The 22,976-nt window shown below is 39.0% G+C and overlaps 1 protein-coding gene across 7 annotated transcripts in view; it reads right to left on the bottom strand.

Moving 5' to 3' along the window:
* rimbp2b (RIMS binding protein 2b) overlaps positions 1–22,976 on the bottom strand; it is an 88,579-nt gene that overhangs the window by 34,704 nt on the left and 30,899 nt on the right. For all 7 annotated transcript variants that reach the window (XM_087795833.1, XM_087795879.1, XM_087795848.1 and 4 more), the window contains exons 4-5: positions 9,228–9,311; positions 749–838 (exon numbers count right to left, since the gene is read on the bottom strand). In XM_087795833.1, coding sequence (XP_087651959.1) covers positions 749–838; positions 9,228–9,311 — 174 coding nt within the window. The remainder of the gene's footprint in view (positions 1–748; positions 839–9,227; positions 9,312–22,976) is intronic.

Below are 22,976 nucleotides of genomic sequence, written 5' to 3'. Positions count from 1 at the left end.
ATTATTTGACCAGGATAAAGATAAACAATGAATGCTAACATGATTTATGGAGCCGTGACTGTAAAATCCTTCGACTACAAACAGATGCACGGATAAGCACGCAAGTGTTCCACTGAGCCACCTAATAGCTTTGATTTGAAAGTACAGCGTATATATCAGGAGCAGGGCGACGTCTTCCTGCTGCAGAAAAACACGGCGAAGCTCCTTCCTTGGCGCAGCCGAGAGTGACTAATTATTCCTGGAGGAGGCCGTTTCATCAAACACAAGCAAAGCAGAACACAAACAGAAAGCTCTAAACCGCCTACTCGCAGGTATCCACGTGGACGCGGCGGCGTCTGCCGGACCTAATGCAGACAGAATGAGCGAGTGTGTGTAGACTAAACAAACCGTAATGAATTCGACGGAAGCGGGTCGATAAGCGACAATGGATGAAGGGAGGTGCCTGGCGGTGCTGATTCTGGTTCTTTCCAACCCGATAGGGATCAGAACATCCAGGTGTTAGCGAGGGCTAATATCCGTCTTGGCCTGTGCCGGGGCTCCAATCCACGCGGTTACAGATTAGAATAAGAACCTTCCAGCAGACACGATAAGACATTAATAACCTGTTTTATTCTCATTCTTTTCGCTCTAAAAAGAAACCTTGGAATGTCCATTCTTCCTCCGGAGAAAGACTTCTTTATTTAGCAGCTCTGTTAGGCTCAAAACGATCTGGTCAATTCTGTTTAACCCGGACCGTCTCTCCGCTTACCTTCTCATACTCAGACGCCTTGTGGCTATTGCTGAACAACTGCAGGCTCAGATGCTTGTTCTCCTGGAGAAAATCTTGAAGCTCATTCTCCTAGACAAGAGAGGCCAGAAGTAAACAGTGTTTAGAGGGAATGATGTCATAGAGATCCCACCAGAGGACACAACTTGGACTTTGCATTATTCAACCGAAGAGTCTCTGTTGAACACCTGGAAACGCAAAGATTTCCCCTCAAAACACATGAAAACATGTACAAACGTGCTTATTTACTCACACAAACCATAGAAACAACACCATTAAAAATTCAAATATATTTGCTCTCCAAACGTACAAGTAAATATTATTCTACACTTTTAAGCAGATAGTTTCACATTGAATAAGCACGCAACAAAGTAAAGGTAATTAAAGTAAACCCTTAATACTATACTTATTTTAAATAGATAAAAAAGAAAGTATACATTCTTATATACAAATCTTAACATATGCCCATCTTTTAATGGTTCCATTATGCATTATAGCTTCCTGCTATTACAAAGACACTGTTTCTTTAAGTCACATTACTGAACTCTGAATATTACCACTCTATAATAGATAAATAAACTATTAAATTTAGAGTTTTTGTAATCTGTGATGAAAAAAGGACTTTTTTTAATTTCAAGGTTAAATGGACCATTTAGTAACATTATATTTGTTTTATTGTGAAGATAATGATTATGTAATTCTACTGTCAAATGACAAACCTGTTATTTGTCATAATAATTTAAGGGCATTTCCTATTCAGGTAAAATTAAATACATTTTTATTTTTTTGCCTCCAAAATGTAAGTAATTATCATTCTTTTGTTGTAATTGGTTTGTAAAGATTAATTTATCACCTCTCACTTGTATCTGAGGTGGGAAATTATATCTATTTGGGAACATGTCTTAAGATCTAATTTTTATTCAAATTTTTATATTAGCGATGGGTTGTTGAGGCTTCATGAAACAGCTGACGAGGCATCATGATACAGTGTCTGCATTTTGTATGGCCACTAGATGGCACTTTAGGTTATGCCAGGTTTCATTTAATTAGTAGAAAAAATTATGAAGCAGAGACACTATCATGAAACCCTATTAGCTGTTTCATGAAGCCTCATCATCCAATCACTAATATTTTTATATTCTTATTTTATCTTGTTTTGTTTCATACCATTTTTTTTTCTTCCCTGTTTTAAACGTCTAGTCTAGTCGATTAAAAACAAAATATAAAGAGGATAAGGACCCAATTAAATCCTCTTTTCCAAAAAACAAATGAAGCGTCTATTGTGATGCAATATGATGCAGCAAAAGAGTCAAACGCCTCTTGAGGGAAACTTGAGTGATTAAAACGCACACTCTGGCTAATTGGAGACTCTAAATTGTCTGTGAGTGTGAGCATAGTTGTTAGTGCGACAGACTCGGCTCCATCCATTATGTTCACAGCTTTGACTGCTGAGGCTGGGAAAAAGAGCAAACGCACTCCTGTCAGAGCGACACGGTGAAGAATATTTAGGAACATTTAGTGCAACCTCACAATGGAGTTATTTAAATCCAGTTCAGACCTGTCTATGAGCTTCTTTTATAAACACTTAATTGATAACTTATACCCCAAAAATGGCCTCATGGTGGAATCTTTTTTGAATCTATCATTAAAATGTTTTATATAACATCAACACACCAGGGGTCCTCTCCTTGTCACAAAGATGAACGAGCAAAGGGGTTATTATCCCTCATTGCAGGGAACAAGAGCATAATAACATTCACTTACAGTGGCGAGGCGTGACAACCCAAGAGTTGCCCGAAATGTGCAATTCCCCTGCACTTAAGTACCATGTAATGCAAGTGTTCATCAAGTGTGTAGCCAAGAGAGATCATACATAACACTGTGACTAATGGATGGCAATGTTGTGACCCCCTCTGTACCCTCGTTGAACTTAGTAAGGGGGGCTCAGAATGAAGGAAGTATAAAGTGCAATGAAGTCATAGTACTCGTCTTGAATCTTTACGACGTCTAAAATGAAAAATTTAAATCTAAAAACGAAGCTAGTTGGTATCATCACTCAGAGTTTGGCTGGTTCGTCGGTTTCATTCCATCATCTGTGTGGAGTTTGTATGTTGCCTGGGTTTACTCTGGGCACTCCGGTTTCCTCCCACAGTCCAAAAACATACAGAGTTTGGATTGGGAACTTGGGGAAATTGTCCGTAAGTTTGAGTGTGTTTGTGAATGGCTGTCATCTATGTGTGCCCTATGACAGACTGGTGTCCTGTCCAGGGTGTCCCCTGCCTCTCACCCAAAGAAAATGGGATAGGCACCAGCCCCCTCGCGACCCCCGTAAGGGAGAATTAAAATGTTTAAAGCAGCAATACATAGGTTTTTAAACATGGTTTACGGCTCCACCTTGTGTCGGAAAAGTGTAACTGCAGTGTTGTATAGCCTTTGGAAGTTCATTTGAAACGACCATAAGGTGTAACAAATGACACTTCCAAGGACTGCCTTTTATTTTTGCCTTTACGGACTTCTGTCACATTCGAAGCACATTGGCATTTCATCCTGCGTCAACTGTGTCTCTTCCAATACTTCCCGTAGAGAGTCTAGATAACATCGACGTTCCTATTCACGTCCATTGATCCTCTAATTCACAGCTAATGTGTGCTGGCTCAGCCTCCCTAGTTCACTCACAAGGACAGCATCTCCTGAGACCGAAGCAGAGCCACGTTTGTTTCTATTTATGCACCAAAACATCTGACAGTGAATAAATTGTCGCTTACTTAAATGTTCTTTTAGCACGGGTGTTTGAAATAATGGAGCACGCCTGGAAAACCAACAACGTTGCTGTTGAAATGCTTTCAACAGATTGTTTTACAACATCGCAATCCCGTAGGAGGACACACTTTCCTCCTCCACAGAGCCGGCGAGCCCATTGATGCAGAGAATTTCATGCATGATTTACTGTGGCCCACATTCATAATTACCAGTCTCTGATATTACTTAGCACAATCATCAGAGGTGCTTTGGCTCTATTTGTTAATGTGCAATGCCTTTTACAATGCTGCGTTAAACACTGTATAATTGACTTTATACTGTGCTTTTACACAGACAAAGGTATGTTAAGGATTTTCTTGTTGTTGTATTTTACACCTATGCCTACAGAATGCCTTCTTGTTTTACCTTTCTAATCCATCAAATAGCAACTGACCAGTGAGACTACATTCCGTAGGTAGTAAGTAAGTAAGTAATTTGTATTTTTATAGCGCTTTTCCAGACCAGGGTCACAAAGCAAGGTAGGTAGGGAGGTAGGGAGGTAGGGAGGTTGGGAGGGAGGGAATGTGGTGGGTAGGTAGGTAGGTAGGTAGGTAGGTAGGCAGGTAGGTAGGTAGGTAGGTAGGTAGGTAGGTAGGTAGGTAGGTAGGTAGGTAGGTAGGTAGGTAGGTAGGTAGGTAGGTAGGTAGGTAGGTAGGTAGGTAGGTAGGTAGGTAGGTACATAGGTAGGTAGGTAGGTAGGTAAGTAGGTGGGTGGGTAGGACGGTAGGTGGGTAGGTAGGTTGGTAAGTTGTTAGGTAGGTAGGAAGGTAGGTAGGTAGGTAGGTAGGTAGGTAGGTAGGAAGGTAGGTAGGTAGGTAGGTAGGTAGGTAGGTAGGTAGGTAGGTAGGTAGGTAGGTAGGTAGGTAGGTAGGTAGGTAGGTAGGTAGGTAGGTAGGTAGGTAGGTAGGTAGGTAGGTAGGTAGGTAGGTAGGTAGGTAGGTAGGTAGGTAGGTAGGTAGGTAGGTAGGTAGGTAGGTAGGTAGGTAGGTAGATAGGTAGGTAGGTAGGTAGGTGCAAAGGTAGGTAGGTAGGTAGGTGGGAAATTGGGTGGGTAGGTGCAAAGGTAGATAGTTAGGTAGGTAGGTAAGTAGGTAGGTAGGTAGGTAGGTAGGTAGGTAGGTAGGTAGGTAGGTAGGTAGGTAGGTAGGTAGGTAGGTAGGTAGGTAGGTAGGTAGGTAGGTAGGTAGGTAGGTAGGTAGGCAGGTAGGTAGGTAGGTAGGTAGGTAGGTAGGTAGGTAGGTAGGTAGGTAGGTAGGTAGGTAGGTAGGTAGGTAGGTAGGTAGGTAGGTAGGTAGGTAGGTGGGAAGTTGGGTGGGTAGGTGCAAAGGTAGGTAGGTAGGTAGGTAGGTAGGTAGGTAGGTAGGTAGGTAGGTAGGTAGGTAGGTAGGTAGGTAGGTAGGTAGGTAGGTAGGTAGGTAGGTAGGTAGGTAGGTAGGTAGGTAGGTAGGTAGGTAGGTAGGTAGGTAGGTAGGTAGGTAGGTAGGTAGGTAGGTAGGTAGGTAGGTAGGTAGGTAGGTAGGTAGGTAGGTAGGTGGGAAGTTGGGTGGGTAGGTGCAAAGGTAGGTAGGTAGGGTAGACGTGTATGTTCGAAACATGAACTGATTCTAGGGCAATATTAAGCTGAATTCAGGGGCAGTTGTATCTAGACATGTTGTTGCATCAGTATGGATAAAAGATTAAAATAAATATTTATTAAACCATCTTCAGCAAAGGCTTCAATGGTTATGGACTTCAGAAATATAGAAGTCCCACACTGAAGGTGACAGATGGCTGCGATTCCTCTCACCCACACATTCTGTCAGAGCATGTCTGTTTGTAAACATGAGTTTAACTCACATAACTTGGAGAAAACACCAATGTCTTCTGCAGGGTTAATTCACAAGTTTAAACTAAACTGAGTGCGTGATACTTTTGCTTGAACCGTTGCTGAGAAGGACTGAGGGAGAAGCGGAGGATAGAAACAGTGGGAAGACAGCACAGATCAAACAGGGATTGACACGACTGTCAACTCGCAGACTCGCGATGGTTCAATGGACTTGTTTTTGTCTGTGCTTTCAGAAGCCGTTGAAGCAGGGAAATAAAAAGATGTGCTTTCCTGTGGGGGTAAAACCAGACCACCATTTATTCATGTCATTTAGACACAGTTTGTCATTTGGGTTGACTGAGAGAGACAGAGCGAGAGAGTGCTGCCGGGACTGAATCCTCAATAGTCCTAATGGATTTTTTTTCTACTAACAAACAAAGAAATCAAACGGCTAAGTGACGTATGAAAATGCCTTTAATAGTGTTTTGACCAACATTTGAAAGACTCTTTTATTCAAAATGCATTTTCTCAGGCTACTATTTCATCGTTGACTGACTTCACAAACAACACAATTCATTTCAGCACAGACATCGCCAGCTGTCAAAAGACTGATGGCATAACAGTATAACATCCCTTAGAATAAACTCAGACATCTCTTTGTTCCACTTCCACTGGCTTTTAATAATGTGGCTTTCCGGTTGTAAATACCGTCGGAATTGAGAGTTTTCGTCGAATGAGGGTTTTTCTCTTTTTTCAGTTATGTCCCTGTTATGCCGAAAGGGGCCAAATCCACTGTAAATACAACTTTGGGTTCGACCTACTGTACCGATCTGGGCAATTCTTAAGTGACAACTAAAGGAAAGACACGTGACTTTCATCCAAGGAATGTATTCAGGCTACATTTGAGGACACTGCTGAACGGCTGAATTTTGTCCTGTCATTTTTTAAAAACTTGCAAGCAATCAATACATTTCAACATTTTTGCTTTTTATTTGGTAATCCCTACTAGTCAATAAAACGATTTATATTGCATTGTACAGTTACAAGTGTGTCATTTGTAGTCAAACAAATTCTACCAATTAGTGTCGTCACATGTAGCCAGCTAACACTCCGTTGGGGTGACGTGAACCAGGAAATGACCGACTGAAAGATTATCTAATTGACAAGGATCTTCTTTTTGTAGATATATTTTCTTATGCATTTTACAAACTGCCCTTCATTCTTCAACTCATTCAGTTGAAGTTTCATTCATATATAAAAAAGCTTTCAAATAGGATTTCTTTCTTGCAGCGTGTAATATCATCATGTAGAAAGTTCCTGGACTGAAATAGTAGAGCAGACTTAAACATTAATAAAAAGTTAAGCAGGAAGTGCAAAAAAATGGCACTCATCGAGTGTCATCTTAAGAATAGCTGCAGAAAGTCCAGAATTTAAACCCAAACAAAAAACAGACTAAAAACTGATTTGTAGTATATAAATATACTTAATACCTAAAATATACTTAATATACTATAAATATAATATAATATAATATAATAATAAATTGGATCCTAAAAACTAGGGGTGTGAGGAAATATTAATATATATTTTGAGGCATTTTTATACCGTGTACTATATATATTTAATAGCACTGTATTCAAAGATATTTTATGGTTTATATTTCAATAATATGTGTTCAAAAGACAATCAGTTGATGTTTTTTTTTTACAATTAACACGCAGATATTCAGAGCATATATTAATTTGTTTGCTGAAATTAAAATTCTTGCCACTAGCTTGCAATATTCAACAAAAACGGCTAAATGGCAGCGATGACTGAGAAAGAAAGGATACACCAGGCTCCAGCTGCTTTTAAAGCTGATGTTTGGACTCATTTTGTTTTCAATACATCATATGGTCAAACATGAATCGTGATACATATCGCCAGATTCTTGCCAATACTCAACCATACTAAATGTTGAGTTGAACCTGAGAACGATGCTGTTTCTCAAATCGCATACTAGCGTACTAAAAGTTAGTATTTTTAGTGCGTAAGTGCGTCTCAATTCTTAGTATGCGAAATTTAGTGCGGCATGCACACTAAATTGGCGTACTAACACGCCCACTAAACTGAGCATGGTTCGATGGACACTAACCACCCTAAACGGCCTCCATCTAAATGACGTTTTAAACGGAAGTTACGTCATATATAAATGCATATATATGCATATACTTACAGGTGCATTTTCCGCAGCAGTAGGAGGATAAACACGTCTTCGCTGCTGATACCAGCTTAAATATCTCACGATTAAGGTAAGGTAAGGTAAGGTAAAACTTTATTGATCCCTCAGGAGGTCTCCTTTGGGAAATTGTTTATTGTTTGATTATTTCGATTCTCATATTTTTTCTTTATTTCTTTTTCCAAACTTGCAAAACGTGCTGCTAGCAGGCGTCGGCGATAGCGTTCCAACAGCTGGTTGAAACATCATTAAATAGAAGTAGAAGAAGAAGCTGTCATGTGATTTCCGGTTAGTGTGTAGCAGCAGTGTTTGATTTGAGACATACTATCTGTGGAGAATTTGCCTACTAGTTAGTACGTACACTAAACTGATTCATACTAACTTCTAGTATACTAAGAGTAGTATGCGATTTGAGACACAGCACAGGTCTCAAACTACAATTCCCAGACTTCTACAGCAAAAGCAAAATGGCTGCCTGTCGCCCAATCAGTCGGTGTCATTGATTGGGAGCACCTGCAGAGCTGGGACACATGCAGACTTTCAGAAAAGAAAATCTTTAGAGAAAAGACAGAGTAAGTTCACTCAGATTCACTCCAAAGACGCCAAAGGTCAGTGAAGTATTTTGTTCAGTCTTATCTTTCACTCTGTTTAAGGCAGTAGTTGATATGTTTATGTTTAGCTGCTGGTGGATTGGGGAACAAATTGCAGCAATAACTTGATTTAGGTATAAATAGGTTTGTGCTAAAAAAAAATGTCTATGTTTTAAAGGTTAACAACCTCATTCACTGAGTGAGCCAAGGAACATAGAACAAAAGAATAAAGTGATTGAGTCAGAAATTTGAGTTGTCTTCGTGTCCTTTGGATGTCGAATAAGGAGAAGAACTTGACACTAAACACTGATTCATTATCAGTACACGCTTTAAGGGGGTTTCCCTCTGATTATATTTGTATTTAGTTTTCCTGAATAAGTATTTTCGGGGGGTGTATAGCTGGAGCTAAATAGGCGTGGTTTTATTAATTAGCCCAGCAGAACTCACCACTAGTCATTGAAAGCGGAACACTACAATTCCAAAATGGCCATGATCGCGGTTTGGATTCTGAACCCTGGTTCCTTAACAGACTAGTGATGGTTCAGATAGTACCTCCATATTTTATACAGTCTATGGTTTCGCTCAAAATAAAGGTGTTGAATCTGTGGGTTTAACCTTTAATACAAGTTGCAGCCGAGTACCAGACAGTTTGTGGGTGAAATTAAACCAAACAATGTCACAGTCCCCTCAGCAATAGATCTATTTTATTATTATTTAAACACAAATCAATTAATGAGCTGCAGCACGTCCCTAGCACTTTGTGATGCATATTTCATTAGGCACGTCAAGCCTTTTCCTTTCCTCTGAAATATATGAAATGAAACCCTGCAACCTGCCTTTAATGCACCTCATTTTTCAATTTCACTCATCACCAGTGGAGAACAGAACAATCATTACCAGGGAAATGTCACTCATTTTCTCCGGGGATGTGGGTGTGTGATGATATCGAGGAGGGCGGTGATATCATCAGGTGTGAATCAATTTCCTTCTTTCTTTTTTTTTCACCTTTCTTTCACTTCAAGGCCAACGGTTATTTTTTGCGGTACTTACCAAAGTCTGGCATGTTTGGTTCTTCTTCTTAACCTCCGCCTCAAGTGCTTCACACTCCTTCCTTCGAGAGCTGATCTCACTCTCCTGGGAAGAGAGAAGACATGATGGCTGTTAGAGTTTGTGATAAATGGAGGCTTCCTCGAAGATCTTGTTGATGAAAAGAGATATTTTTATTAAAGAAAGGGAAGAGAAACTGTGTATGAAGCAGCTGAATTTAGTTCATAACTAGCTTGAAATGTACGACTTCCATTACAAAACAATTGGAATACGTCCAACGACTTGTATCGATGCAGAAAAGACACAAATTGGGGTGTTTATGGGGTGTCAGTCACAGCTCGACCAATAGGATTGTTTCATTTGTTTCACTATCGCAGTGATTAAGTGGATGAATCAGTCGCATTAGAGATCGTAGCTGGCAAACGCGTCCTTGAGCTGTGGTGTCTTTAAGAGTTCAATCATGTTTCATTGAGCATTTACGCTTCCTTTCACATAGACGACACCTTGAAGCGACATATTTTGTGTAGCTGCTACAACACTTAAATCAACAGCATCAGTTCACAAAATGCTCTGTCGTTGTTGCACAAGTGATCAAATGATGAGTGAATACGAAGTGACTGGACCAGTGTCACGGTCTGTATGTGTTGCATATTCACATGCTTGGACAGTCGCTGCACAGAAGGATCACTCTTGGACACGTAATAAGAGAGATGGTCGTAGACTCGATCTTCCCTACTTGGCAGATTGAAACGCTGCGGAAGGGTCACAGCTGGTAATCCAACTCTCTGGCCTTTCTTATTTAATCTATTCACCACTTTGAGGTCAATGGGTGAGCAAGCTTTAATAAAAAAGATAAATAAAAAGGCTCTCTTGAGCGGTAGCCAAGCTAATGTGCTCGATGTCACACAGTGAGTTGTTTATCTCGGTTCTTGCTCGAGGACACGCTGTGATGTCACCAGCATGCTTTTTTCATGAAGCTACATGTTGACAGGACTGTAACATTCAGCTGGAATTTCAATTTAAAATCATGTTTTTCATAAGATGGATTGTTATGAAGGCGAATACAAAGATAGAAAAATCAGATTATTGCACTCGGTAGAAAAGGAAAATCAACCTCAACATGTTGAATATGTCTAAATGTGTACTGCCACCACAAACATCTTATTTACACTCAAAAGTTTCTGATTCTGATAATGAAAAAAAAAAGAATCATGCAATGCCATAAATATAACATAAATTTGACGAGACTGTACAGAAGAAGTAGAAGACTTTCCAAAATCATTAATTCAGGAAGCCTGTAAAAAACCCATTGAATTATGAGCATTTGTTCTGTTAAACTGACCTAAACCGTCCAAATCTTTGAGTTAAATAACAAAATCTGTTGCATAAGCTTTTGTAAAGATTAACAAAAATAAAATAAAATACTATTTTTGTGTTCTCTTTGAATCCCTTCATCATACTTCAACATTCACCTACTTTTTTCCTGTGTGTTAATTTTGATTATCACGTATGTTTTTATTCTTAGGAGGCGTCCTGCCTGCCTTAGTAAAGTTTCTTGCCTCTGGAGACAGAACTCCAATTATTGGACTCCAATATTATTGGATTACTGCATTTTAGGTCTAAATTATCTGTTACACACAATTTTTTGGATAACTAAGTGCATAGCTGTAAATACACTTTTTTTTTTTCCTATATTATCTCAATCTTTAAGTGTTGACTTTAAGATATTGGTTCAGACAAGATGTAGAGTATTAATCTAGATTTCTTATTTGATTTAATTCTTGTTTTATTCTTAAAACTTTGCTTATTTAGGACTTTGCCTCTCCTTCAGTCACTTTTTCTCTTCAAAATCAGAGTCAGGAACTTTTATCGCCAGTCTCGATGGATCCTTTGAGCCTTTTAAGCAGCTGAAGGTCCTTGACTGAGACTTGCTATTGAGTCCTTCACATAAACCCTTCATTTTCCGAGTGTTTTACATTTATTCTTAAAAATGATAATGTATATTTTGAGTTGTAATAATATTAATAATATATATATATATATATATATATATATATATATATTAATGTGACATTTACCAAATGAAAATCAGAGTGTCGAGTCCACCACTATGGTGACATGAATGTTGCCTGCTGGAATGAATCACACTGCCTCCGCAGACAGCTTGCTTACGTCTCCCATGTAGGCTGCTATCGGTACACAGTTTTGCAAAGCAGACTTTGTGCGCTACAAGATGAATATTTCACTCATACATTCGCACAAACAGGTTTCCGGGCCAATTTGTTTGAATCAACATTCACCGATGTCCAATTAAAAATCTCTCTGATAAAAGATTCAAATGGCTGCCATTGTGAGTAATGAGCTCTTGTGTAAGTGAAGAGGCGTTTACTGCACAGCAGATGAAGACAGATGAGGAAGTCCATCCCCTTCGGCTGGATTTAGCATTTCTGCCTGTGTAGCACTAATGCAGATGCATGCGCTACAAGGGGGCTCCACGGTGATCCATAGGACTCCATGTTTCCCCCTCACTGTCATCTCCAGGGGGGAATTATGTGCTTTTTTAAGTTAAGATGTGGAAATATTCACGTTCACTTATTGATCTTGTTCAATGGAAGTATTTACAGTATGTGTGTTTAGAGAGAGTTTGAGCGTAGCTCTGGTCTGCAGTGGCCGGTACCAGTCTACGTGTGCCTATGTTAGATCTTTACTTAGGAAAATTATGTCACAACACAAACTGGACCTTATAATCCATGCGTTTGTGTCTTCTCGTTTAGACTATTGTAACAGTTTATTTATGTGTCTTAACAAGGAGCGGTCTCTCCTGCAGTTAATACAACATCTGTAGAATTCTGACCCGCTCTAGTAGAATAACTCACATTTCCCTGATCCTTAAAACTCTTCACTGGCTGCCAGTTTCTTTCAGGATCAATTTTAAATTTCAGGTTCTTACTCTCAGATCTATTCATGGTCAGACTCCTCCTTACATCAGTGATCTGATCCAGCCTTACACCCCAGCTCGGGCTCTTAGGTCTGTGGATCGGATTTTACTGATGGTTCCACGCACCTTGCTCCTAAGCTTTGAAACGATCTTCCCCCCCCTCTGTTTGGAGTCTACTGACTGGTTTAGAAAGGTGCTTTACAAATAATGTTTGCTTACTTACTCACTATGTTGTTTACTGTTTTCTGAATTTAAAACCAGACTTATCATTGTTGATGGATGAGATTGATTTTTTTTTTTTTATATTTAATGTCAATATACTTTATTATTATATTAAGCTACAGTAGTAGATATTTCTTATACATAATGGCGTCACCAAAGGATGCATTCATTCGGTGGGAAATAATTAAGTTTAAGGTGGTAAAAACTAATTTAAAATTCAGAATATTTCAAGTTGGAGCAGAAAAGCTTAAATATAATTCCATTGGTATTTAAAAGATACTGACCATCTGTCTAGTTTTATTTTCTATTTTTTTTACTTTAACTAAAAAGCAATATTTAAAATGAAAATCTCAGGCACCCCAGTAAATGTTTCAGTAAATGAAACACCCATCCATTACCACAGGTGTTCACCACTTCAGCACCATGGACAGTTCTTCCCAGATACACCAACATGATAAGCACTAGAATTACCCAACGTCTCACAAAATTTGATCAAATATGGCTGCGAAAAGAGTCATTGATTCCTTGTTGCATTTAATCTTTACCCTTTACAACCCAAATACACATCTATGTAAATGATAATGTAAAAAAAAAAACGTTGTGTTACAATAATATTCAATTGCACATTACATTTTTTAAATGTTATTTTTATATTTTTGTTTGATAAAGCCTTAATACAGTCAAGCAATGTCATATGTGTGCCTTTAGCTCACAGAAAAAAGACAATTAAAGGTGAGACTATTCATTAATAATTGTTTAATAATTCATTAATAATTTGCGTTCATTGTTGACATATGATGCTAACCTACTTTTTTTTATTATCAAGCAAAGATGTTTTTATTCTAGCAAATGTGTTTTTGGGGAATGGATGCATGAATTATTGTTCTTGTGTTACCCATCAGAATTATCGTTGTTTTCCCTGTAATTCTGTCACTCAGCAGTCAGTCTCCATGTTACACACACAGTCAAACACTCGCAGTCTGCAGACAAGTGGAGTATTACCAGAGTGGCAGCATCTGTGCCTCCGCTCACATACTTAAGCTGTGATAGGTTATGTAACTCTCTCTGCCTTTTCAAATGAGCTGGATTCACAGGAGCCCGCATGGAGGAATTTATTCCCATGATGCGTCTGGATTGTGCAGTTCAATGTGGCTGAGAACAACCACGCGAGCTGGTCATTTTTGTGTTTTACACTGGGGAATGCACACTTGGCGAAGATGCCAAGTGGCTAAATGATGATCTCTTTTGGTCAGTGAAAACATCATGTGTTGAAATACACCACTTGTTCCTCTAAATATTTACTAAAATAGCAGAGAAAACCCTGTGGGTGTTTCTTCAGCTATGTTTTAATAATCTAAAATTAGAAATTTCATAAAAAATGAACATCAAAAAGGATCAGTGGGTCATTTTGGGGACACAATTTGCTGTTTAATCCTGTTCTCTTGAGGTTGAAACCATCAAGAACACTAAACCGCATTAGAAGTTTTTATAACGCAACTCCCAATTTTCTTAAAAGATAAAAGAAGAACAACGGGAAACTGGTGACACAGTTGTTCATTTTGCTAGTCCTTTGGTGAAACTGTTTTTTTTCTGCTGAAGCAAGTTGTGTCAATATTTGAAATTTCCATCAGATATCTGCTGATTGGATTTAAAGGCCCTCGGAGTTGAAACGTCTGCAGTTTTTTTTTTTCTCCTCATGGGCAAAGATTATTTCCCCATCATTGCACAGCATGCATATTCAACAAAACAAGGGATGAAAGGGAGAAGAGGAGCGGGGGAGTGGGGAAGCCGCCTGTCCTGTTACTGTTACAAAGTTTCCCCAACAACTCAGATCACAAGACTATCAGTGGTGAGACACGACAGGGTCTAATTAAGAGCCGGACTGAGCGTATTTCATCATGGTCACAGAGAGTCGTCTGCATGGAGGTGTTAGATTCAAGCCTCATGTGGACCCATTCTTAATTAATTAGCCTTTTCAAAATGATGTGTTATACATTTTCATTAAAGGTTCTCCCGACACGAGTCTTTGGTCCTCACTGGACAATGAAAATTAAATCGATAAGGCTGTTGCTATTACAGAACTGACTAGTAAAAGGTCTGGTGCGTAAATTAGTTTTGAACATTCAAAGTGACGTGAATAGATTTTTTTTTTTTATGGATAAAAATTATATTATAAAATATTGACAACGTACAAAGACGTTATAGTGTTTTTTGTTCTATAATCTATTGTATTCAATAGATGTTCAATTACATTTTTAAATTGAGGGCGCCACCTATAGCGCTTGAAAAATATGACACAATGACTTCATAAAGCTTGTGTCACGTTCCCCTTCCTGGGGCTTTTACTGTACTGTCTTTTCCTGGGTTTCCTGTGTTTTCGTTGCTCTCTTGACAGTCGGTAAGCGAGGTGCCTAGCAAGATCCACGGCTGTTGACTATCAGGCCAATCAAAGGTGCTGCATAAAGACTCTGTTCCTGACCTGAGTTTTCCCTGGACCATCGGTAAACATCTCTGTAGTTTGTCTAGTGAACCAACGTTGCATCTTGGAAGCTAACTTCCGGACTCTTTTTTTACCTGTCAGCTCTTTGTGTTTCTTTGGTCAGTTCTGGTTTTAATTTTCTTCCTTTTTGTGTCTTAATAGTGGATCTTGCCTTCCTTGTCCAAGATCCAGGACAAGGAAGGCATTCCCCCAAGCATTAATTCGATCATGAAAGATTTGCGACTTATTGTTTTTAAGTGGACTCGTAAAGATGGAGATTTAGACTCTGAACCTTAGACGCTCCCTTGGTTGGAGGTTTTGTGTGTTGCGTTCTTTTTTTTTGTGATTATTAAACTGTCTCCTTTAAACCTCTGCCTGGTAACTTTTTATCCTCCGCTTCTGGATCATCTTGCTAGCTAAACCATTACAGCTTCATCGACATGCATGGCATCTGTGTTTGTGTGGGTTTACCTCAGGCCCTATGGCTTAGAGTCAAAAACATGGAGATAAATTGAGAACTCTAATGTCCCCAAGCATCAGGCTCTGTACTGCTCCATGTGGCATTTTTTACCGAGCAGCACAGAAAGAAAGAAATGCAGTTCATGATATTCTTAATTTCTGTTGTAATGATTATTACTTTCTGAAAGGTGTTTTATTTTCAGAGATTTTCTCCCATGTAGAATTAGCATGTCAATCATGACAAGTCAAGACGTTTGTTTCGATCAAGTTAACTCACAAATAAACTTGTAGACTAGTGATAATGCCTAATAGATGAACACTATATGTGGCCATATTGTCATTGAGAAACAATCCTTGAGCTCATGCTGCTGATTCATGGATGTAGTTTTTATTCACCTTAGGTTAGTTTATTCATCAGTCTTGTTATTTAATTTCTTATTTTTTGATCTAGAGGTCAGCCTGTGGAAATATAGAACATTAAACCAGTCCTTCGTGTGAAAAAGGTTATGATCCCTTCTTTAAATTGTCTTCAGTAGAAAATGACTGGACGAGGGGATATGAAATCCTGTTGTTTAAATGCTCTGGGCCGCTGCTTCAGTCTAACAAAATAAAATACGACAGCATGGAGATAAATATAGGTGTTAGAACTGCCACAGAGTAAGTGATTGTGACAGAGCAAGACGACGATGAACAAAAGCAGGTTCAGAAATGTTAATACTATTTCAGAAGGCTAATTTGTAAGCAGATTGAGGTATAGGAGTCTCAGGAGATCAGAAAGCAATCTGATAAACCCTCTACACAAACACCGGCATGTCAATGGAGACTCTTACTTTAATAATGAGATCAATGAGTCATAAGGCTGCAACAGACGGAGCGTCCTGGTGCTGTTCATCTGGTATCATGTGGGGTGTTTTCGGTTTGTTATCAGCTGAAAGTACAACGCTGACTGAAGGTCCACGGAGAGCATCTGATGATTGCTGTTGCAAACACGGGAAGCACCGACTGCCCACTCACAGAGGCAGACTCACTCGTTCCCAGTGGAATTTTCCTGGCTGAGCTGCTACAGACGTTCATTAAGTTCACGCAGTTAAGTCCATCTCTCATGTCAGGGCGGTAAACGCCTATAAACAAAAGGCGATCCTTGTGAAACATTATCTTCCCTGCAGGTTTAACTCAGACTTTCACTTGAAATTTCTCACCTGTCAACAGCAGCACCGCTCTGGAACAAGCCTTGCTGGATTATAATTTCACGACTCTCTGAAGACAAATGTGTTTTGTCACGTCTATCTTCTCGGATTCATAGACAAGAGGAAGAACATCAACCAATAGCTTAGATATAATGGTGCATGAAAGAAGATTTAAGATGTTAACAAAAAAACGTTAAAAACAAAGTAAAATAGTGCAGGACCAACTGTTCTAATGAAACATCACATTTTTAAACTGATGGCGCCACCTACTGACTCCAAACAGCATGGTACTGCTTCATGAAGCTTCTTCAGCCCATCGCTACTTAAAAACATGAATGCTCATGATGGGAAGAAGTTATGAATCAGAACAAAGACAATAATGTTCTTAATTGATTAAAGCAACAATGAATGTTTTTATGTTATTTTTTTTATAGTTTCTGTAACGATGTAGTAAATCTCTAGCTATTATTTTCAGTAAACTCTTTACATCGTTATTTTGTTTTGACGACCCACCCTGGAAAGCAATTAAGTGTCATGTGACCAATAACAGAAATTTAACTAACACAACAAGAGACTATCTGGTTTGGTAAACAATCGACACACCGTACAATGGAAATGGTGCAAAAAGAATTGGTTCAGTATTCCGAGAGTAGAGCAAGTTTAAAAACTAAGTAGACTCTAAGTTAACTCTATATCTATTAAGGCACTGTGGTGTCAGACTACCCATCTACCTAGATTGATTTCCTATTCCTAATCTCTGATGGATGACTGAGGTAAAAAACGTATTTGTACATTGGAGATGTGACTCTGTTGAGATCGATAAAAGTGGTTTAAGAATTTGGGTGCTGAAAAAAATGTGGATGTTTTATAACATTAATTCAACTTTAGTTGTGTTTTTAAAATCTGTTTTAAATACATTACATGTTTTTTGTTTTTATTAGAGGATAACCATTGCATTTAAACACTAAGAATGAGAGGAATGTTGTTTTTATGTTGTTGTGCTTGAATGGGAGATTGCATGCAACATGGTTTGCAGCTGTGATGTTGACTGACTTGGACCTGCCACAATACAGAGGTAAACTGCATAGACTTTAACAAAAGTTGAAGTATTTCATAATATTTGGGACCTCTGGTGAACGTATAGCCTTCTAAAACAAATCCATCCTCACTATCACATATGTCACTGTGGCACATACAGACTGTCTGAATCATGTTGAATAAAGACAAAATCTTAGGCACAGAATTGTTGGATCGATTGAGAACTTAGATCGGTATTCATCAAAATGTCATCGACTGACTCCAATGACAACTGGATTACCACTTCTTCTGTGGAAGAATCTCAACAGTAAACATGTTAGTGTGGTACAGTTGTCGCAAACGGATGTTTTCTTATTTGTTATGCTAATTCTATTGTTGAACATTTTCCTGCAAATGTTCCTCATCAGGAATTCAGGCAAACAACCAAAGTGGCTCTGGCAAACAAGCCGGGGGGCACCACCATCTTTCACTGCATTGCTTTGGCAGAATCTGACTCTCCAGATGTGCTCTGACATCTGTGCCTCCCTCCGTCAGTCGCCAGGAGAGCAGAAGAATCTCTCAAACCTTCCATGATCGAATTAATGCACAACCATCCCGGCTGCTTGTTTCTCTGCGAGCTTGGACCCGAACCAGATAAGCTGATCAGGACACAAAATATTACATGCTGTCCTATTTGTTCTGATCCAGTGTTATCACAGTCGCACTCGGTGACCTTTCAAACGCCGGAGAAGAAAGATAAGTGTGTTGATGAGGCTGAAGTTGCTCCAGCCACAATTTATGAAGCGCTTATGTCATCAAAGGAGGACGGAAGCGTTCCTTCTCCTAAACTACCACCTGCTGGACCCGAACAATAACATGTTTACATTGATGAGATTGGTCTCCAAAGACGCTCTCGCCGTAACGAAAACGATAAATCTTCAGCTAGTTCTTCACTGCCGACCCGGACTCATTTCACCACCTTCCATCCCACACGGAGGAGAGAAGACTGTAGGAGGTAAAGAGGGAACAGAAGGGGAGGGGGGGAGCACCAGCTGATGTTTCTCGCCCACTGCTTTGATCACGAGCCAGCGTCGCAGACATATGCTTCTCGGCTCTGTAGGGCGGAGTGGTATCGCTCGCACAGATCCGCTCTTCAGTCCATTCTTGCTTCCCAGCTTCCTTTTGACAGCTGCTCACAAATAAGTTTGATCTGCCAAAACATCCAGGAATCCTCAAAGACCAACAACACAGTACTCGTTTACTAGGTAAACTGGACTACTGCTGCATCCTGACAGCAAGATGGACCCGTTTTCGAACCCAACCTGGGGTTGAGGCCTGAGATCCATGTGGCATTGCACATTATTTCTGAGGACTAAAACTAAACTGAGCTCTTCTCTTCTCTCTATCCATACGCTCAGGACTATAGCCCTTTCCAGGGGCTCTAGAGCTGTAGGAATTGAGGACTTAAACTTGCACTAATTGGGTTTGATGTATATTGGTCTGTTCGCTTTTATTTTTTATTTTCTTCCTTACTACCTTAGTGTGAATAAGGTTACAAAATAGTTTATATCATGCTGTCTGTCAAAATGACTCAATTCAATTTCAATAAAACGTGCAGGAAATGTGAAAAATTAAAGGTGAGTCGACAAAATTAGTTTGATCTGTTAAATTGTGTTTTATAAATCGTATAGAATTAGCTCCTTGTTGCTGATATGGATTGTCTTGGTTCTTTTTTTGTGTGTGCAGTACTGTATTTTTCCGGACAACAGGGCGCACTTAAAATCCTTCAATTTTCTTGAAAGTCGACAGTGGGTCTTGTAATCCGGAGCCCCGCATTATTCTTTTTTCGGTTGTACTTACTGAAGTCGGACTGATTTTATATGGTACATGGCGCTCAGAAAGTGCGACTTTGCTGAGCTACAAAGCTGCATCGAGAGGCTCTGTATTCTGGAGCCTCACAGAGTAATGCGTAATAGGTACTTTATACCAACATACTATTATGGTTTATGTATATAAAAAAAATGGGCAGTTAAATGATTACAAAGCAGATTATTTAAGGCTATAAATCAGTTTATCTTAATGCGCTTTATAATCTGGTTTGCCTTATGTATGAAAATAGACCTGTTCTTTGATATTGTGCATTAAAATCCCACGTGTCTCATAGTCCGAAAAAACAGCAGTAGCTCCATAGATACAATTGTAATTCATTGAAGATACACGTGGTGAAAGAACAAAGACAAATTCTCTATTGAAATATGTATCATGCTCTATTGATTTTCTCTAAATCAAACGATAACAAAATAACAGATGATACTCACATACTTTAAATTGCTCTATTTTGCTGAACTAATGAGATAATTGGTGTGTAATTCAGATTAGAGACTAATCGGCTTCTGTACTGTATTATTGATAAAGAAAAATCTCCATCACACTCATTTTCACACGCATCGTGTTTCAATAATCCTAGGTTTGGACGTGTAGAGTCATGGTTTTCTGTTTGTGTGACAGTGTCGGGGAATCAAAACACTAGCCTTTTTACAAACGCAAATGGAAGACCTGACATAACTGTTGCCACAGGATCACGCAGGTGTCACAAGGATTAAGTATTGAGACCATAAATGATTCAACAAATGTTCTGACTCGACACAAACTTGGAAACTTGGATGTATCTCTCTAAAAACATATTTGTTACGCAGTGTTTTATAACCAGATTTAGTTTGGGTTGTTTGCATATTTCTGTGAAACATTTTTGACAGTTATAACATCCTTATTCAAAATGAAATGAATAAATTAATACAAGTTTTGAATTGTCCACTGAATTTTCTTTTTTCTGATTAAATGTACTATTAATTTTAATTCCGGTTCAAACACTACAGAAACTGACATCTTTTATGAAAATATCCTTAGATCCTTATGCACTGTAAAAGCTGGAGACATTATCTTATTAAGAGAGAGATTAGAGATTATAGTCGTAATGATGAAGCTCTTTAGATAATTTTATTTGATTAAATATTTAAGACACATTTTCGACTTGGATTTCTTTTTGAAGTGTAAAGTGCACATGGATCATATTAACAAGGAGAAGAGGATGAATTTTGGTTGGGATTCATTTGTGAATGATCTAATGAAAATACTGTCAGTGAACACTTCTAATAGCTGTTCGTTGCTTATACAGGCTTCATCCTCTGTGCCAGACTTTGACCTGGTTCCCTTTAGCCTGATTTCCTATGCTTGCCAAGAGCTGCTGTCAGAGCGGCCCAGCAGAGGTGTCCATTAATGGCTACTTAATTCCGAGCGAGGGGAGTATCGGGGGGGGGAGGTCTACCATCGTGTGACTGCAGCAAGATGGCAAGAAAATAAAAGAAAAAATCTGTGTGTGAATTTGATTATCATGAAGCTTCTCCTCATAGAGGGACACAGACTTGGAGGGACTCAACATGGTGGACTGGGTCGAGGTATTGTGTCTGTTAATGGGAGACAGGTGGCGCCCAGGAGGGGACGAGGAGGAAGCCCTTAACCCGACAGGAATCTGGCGCCAATCGTCAGTCAATTACTGACCACCATAGCAACAGATGACCTGCTGCCCACAGCTCAGAGCTCCAAATGATGGTGGCTGTCGTGGGCAACGGGTCAAGAACCTCCTCATCAGATCTGCTTTGATCTCTGACAACTGGATAACAGGTTACTAGTTTCCTGCCACCACACATATTTTAGCTTTTATCCTTATTCCTACTTGTTATTTGCTTTGTGATCAAGTTTTTTTTGTAAGCATGTGTTGACCACCACGTGTGTTTCTAAATCATATATTTGTATGACATGGATAACATAGAACGTGATAGATATGTATAATTGTATATTTTTTGCTATTGGTGCTTATATATTTATTTTTATGGATATCTGTGTAGTTGTATTTGTCAATTTGCCACAAACTGAAAAATAATCAAAGAAGAAATGTAAAGTATTTTTCTTCATACGCCTTCTCTAAACTACACTTTTAAGTTTTATTTACCTTTTTTTATTTGTCTTTTATTCCCCTTTTTTATACATGTTGGAAATAAAGTAGTTCATGAAATTTTTATCTGTGTTCTGAGAGTGTGTATTGACCGTCGCACATGTTTTAGATTTCAAGTTCTGCTGATTAGATTATAATGTTGTGTAGTTCCATCTGGCTCTAGGTAGATTTTGAAGGTTGTTCTTCATCTTGATGACTTGTCGCGCTGCTAACACACCTACAGTTTTTACATACAAATACAGTATATACCACAAAAAAACCCTACGTTTTGTTTACAATACTGGCAATACAAGTCTCCGATTCTGATTTACAGCAGAGACTTAAATAAAAGGTTTGGCAGAAGGAATGTGATTGGTTGGTGGCTCCGTCATTACGACCTTCTCTCAAGTTTGTTTTCTGGTGCAGGACTAAAGTACTTTCCACACAATTCTTGACTAATGGAAGTAGTTTTATTAAGAATATTGTATGCTGATTTTATATATTCATGTCGGAGTAACTCCTTGGCAGAGGTATGTACTATCTAAGTGCTTTTCTTACTTTAGCTGATTTTATCAGTAACACTGCAGTATTTTCATTGTAGAGTAAAGGAGTTGATCAAAAATATGTCAAACAAAAACAAGTTGTCACTTTGGTTTACAAGATAAAGAAATGAAAAACGTGTAAATTGCACAGGCTTTGATAGCAATTGTCACCGCGACCATCTCTCACTTACAAACCAGGACGAAGGACTCGAGAGGCTGAAGCCTCCAGGATCAAGAAAAGCGCACTCGAATGTAACTGATGAAAGCTGTCACATTCAAATTGCTACATTGTTGTGAAAGAGCAGCAGTAAACCTAATGTCACCAGTTGTCTTTGCATTTAAAAAAAAAAAAAAAAAGGGAAATGAGGGATTCAAATGTGGAACCGTCAAGGTTTGCAATCAATCCAGCGTTTGTTATTCCACAGAATGAAACGTTGATTGTGATGGAGCAGTTGATCACAGGTGTCCTTGTCACACGGATGGATATGAAGTGTCTGTCGCCTTTAAGACATGGTAACAGACAGCGAGTTCAGCATTAGCATACAAACAAGCGGCAGGAGTAAATCATATCTGCGGCGGTTGCGTCTGCATAAGCTCGGCTGCCGATACATCCTCATCCAGGGATCAGAGGAGGGCTGTCAGGGTGTCACTCCTGCACTGAGTGAGGAGAATAAACAGTATCTAAACAGCACTTCGACCCGCCAGTCATCAGACTCTCTGCTTCTTGTGCTGTTCATTTCGACGCCAGGATTCATAAGGACCAAACAAGAGCTGGAGTTGTACTTGTGTATTGAATTTGTTTAACCTTGACAGATACAGCAACGACAGCATTTGTATTTATAAAAATCCACATTTGAGCAGAAAGTAAATAAGTTTAAAAATAAAATTAGTAAAAGAAACCACCAATTCCAAAGTAA

This window comes from Callionymus lyra, chromosome 1 (genome assembly GCF_982586985.1).
Source record: "Callionymus lyra chromosome 1, fCalLyr1.hap1.1, whole genome shotgun sequence".
NCBI lineage: Eukaryota > Metazoa > Chordata > Actinopteri > Syngnathiformes > Callionymidae > Callionymus > Callionymus lyra.
This window is presented reverse-complemented; position numbering and strand designations above follow the sequence as displayed.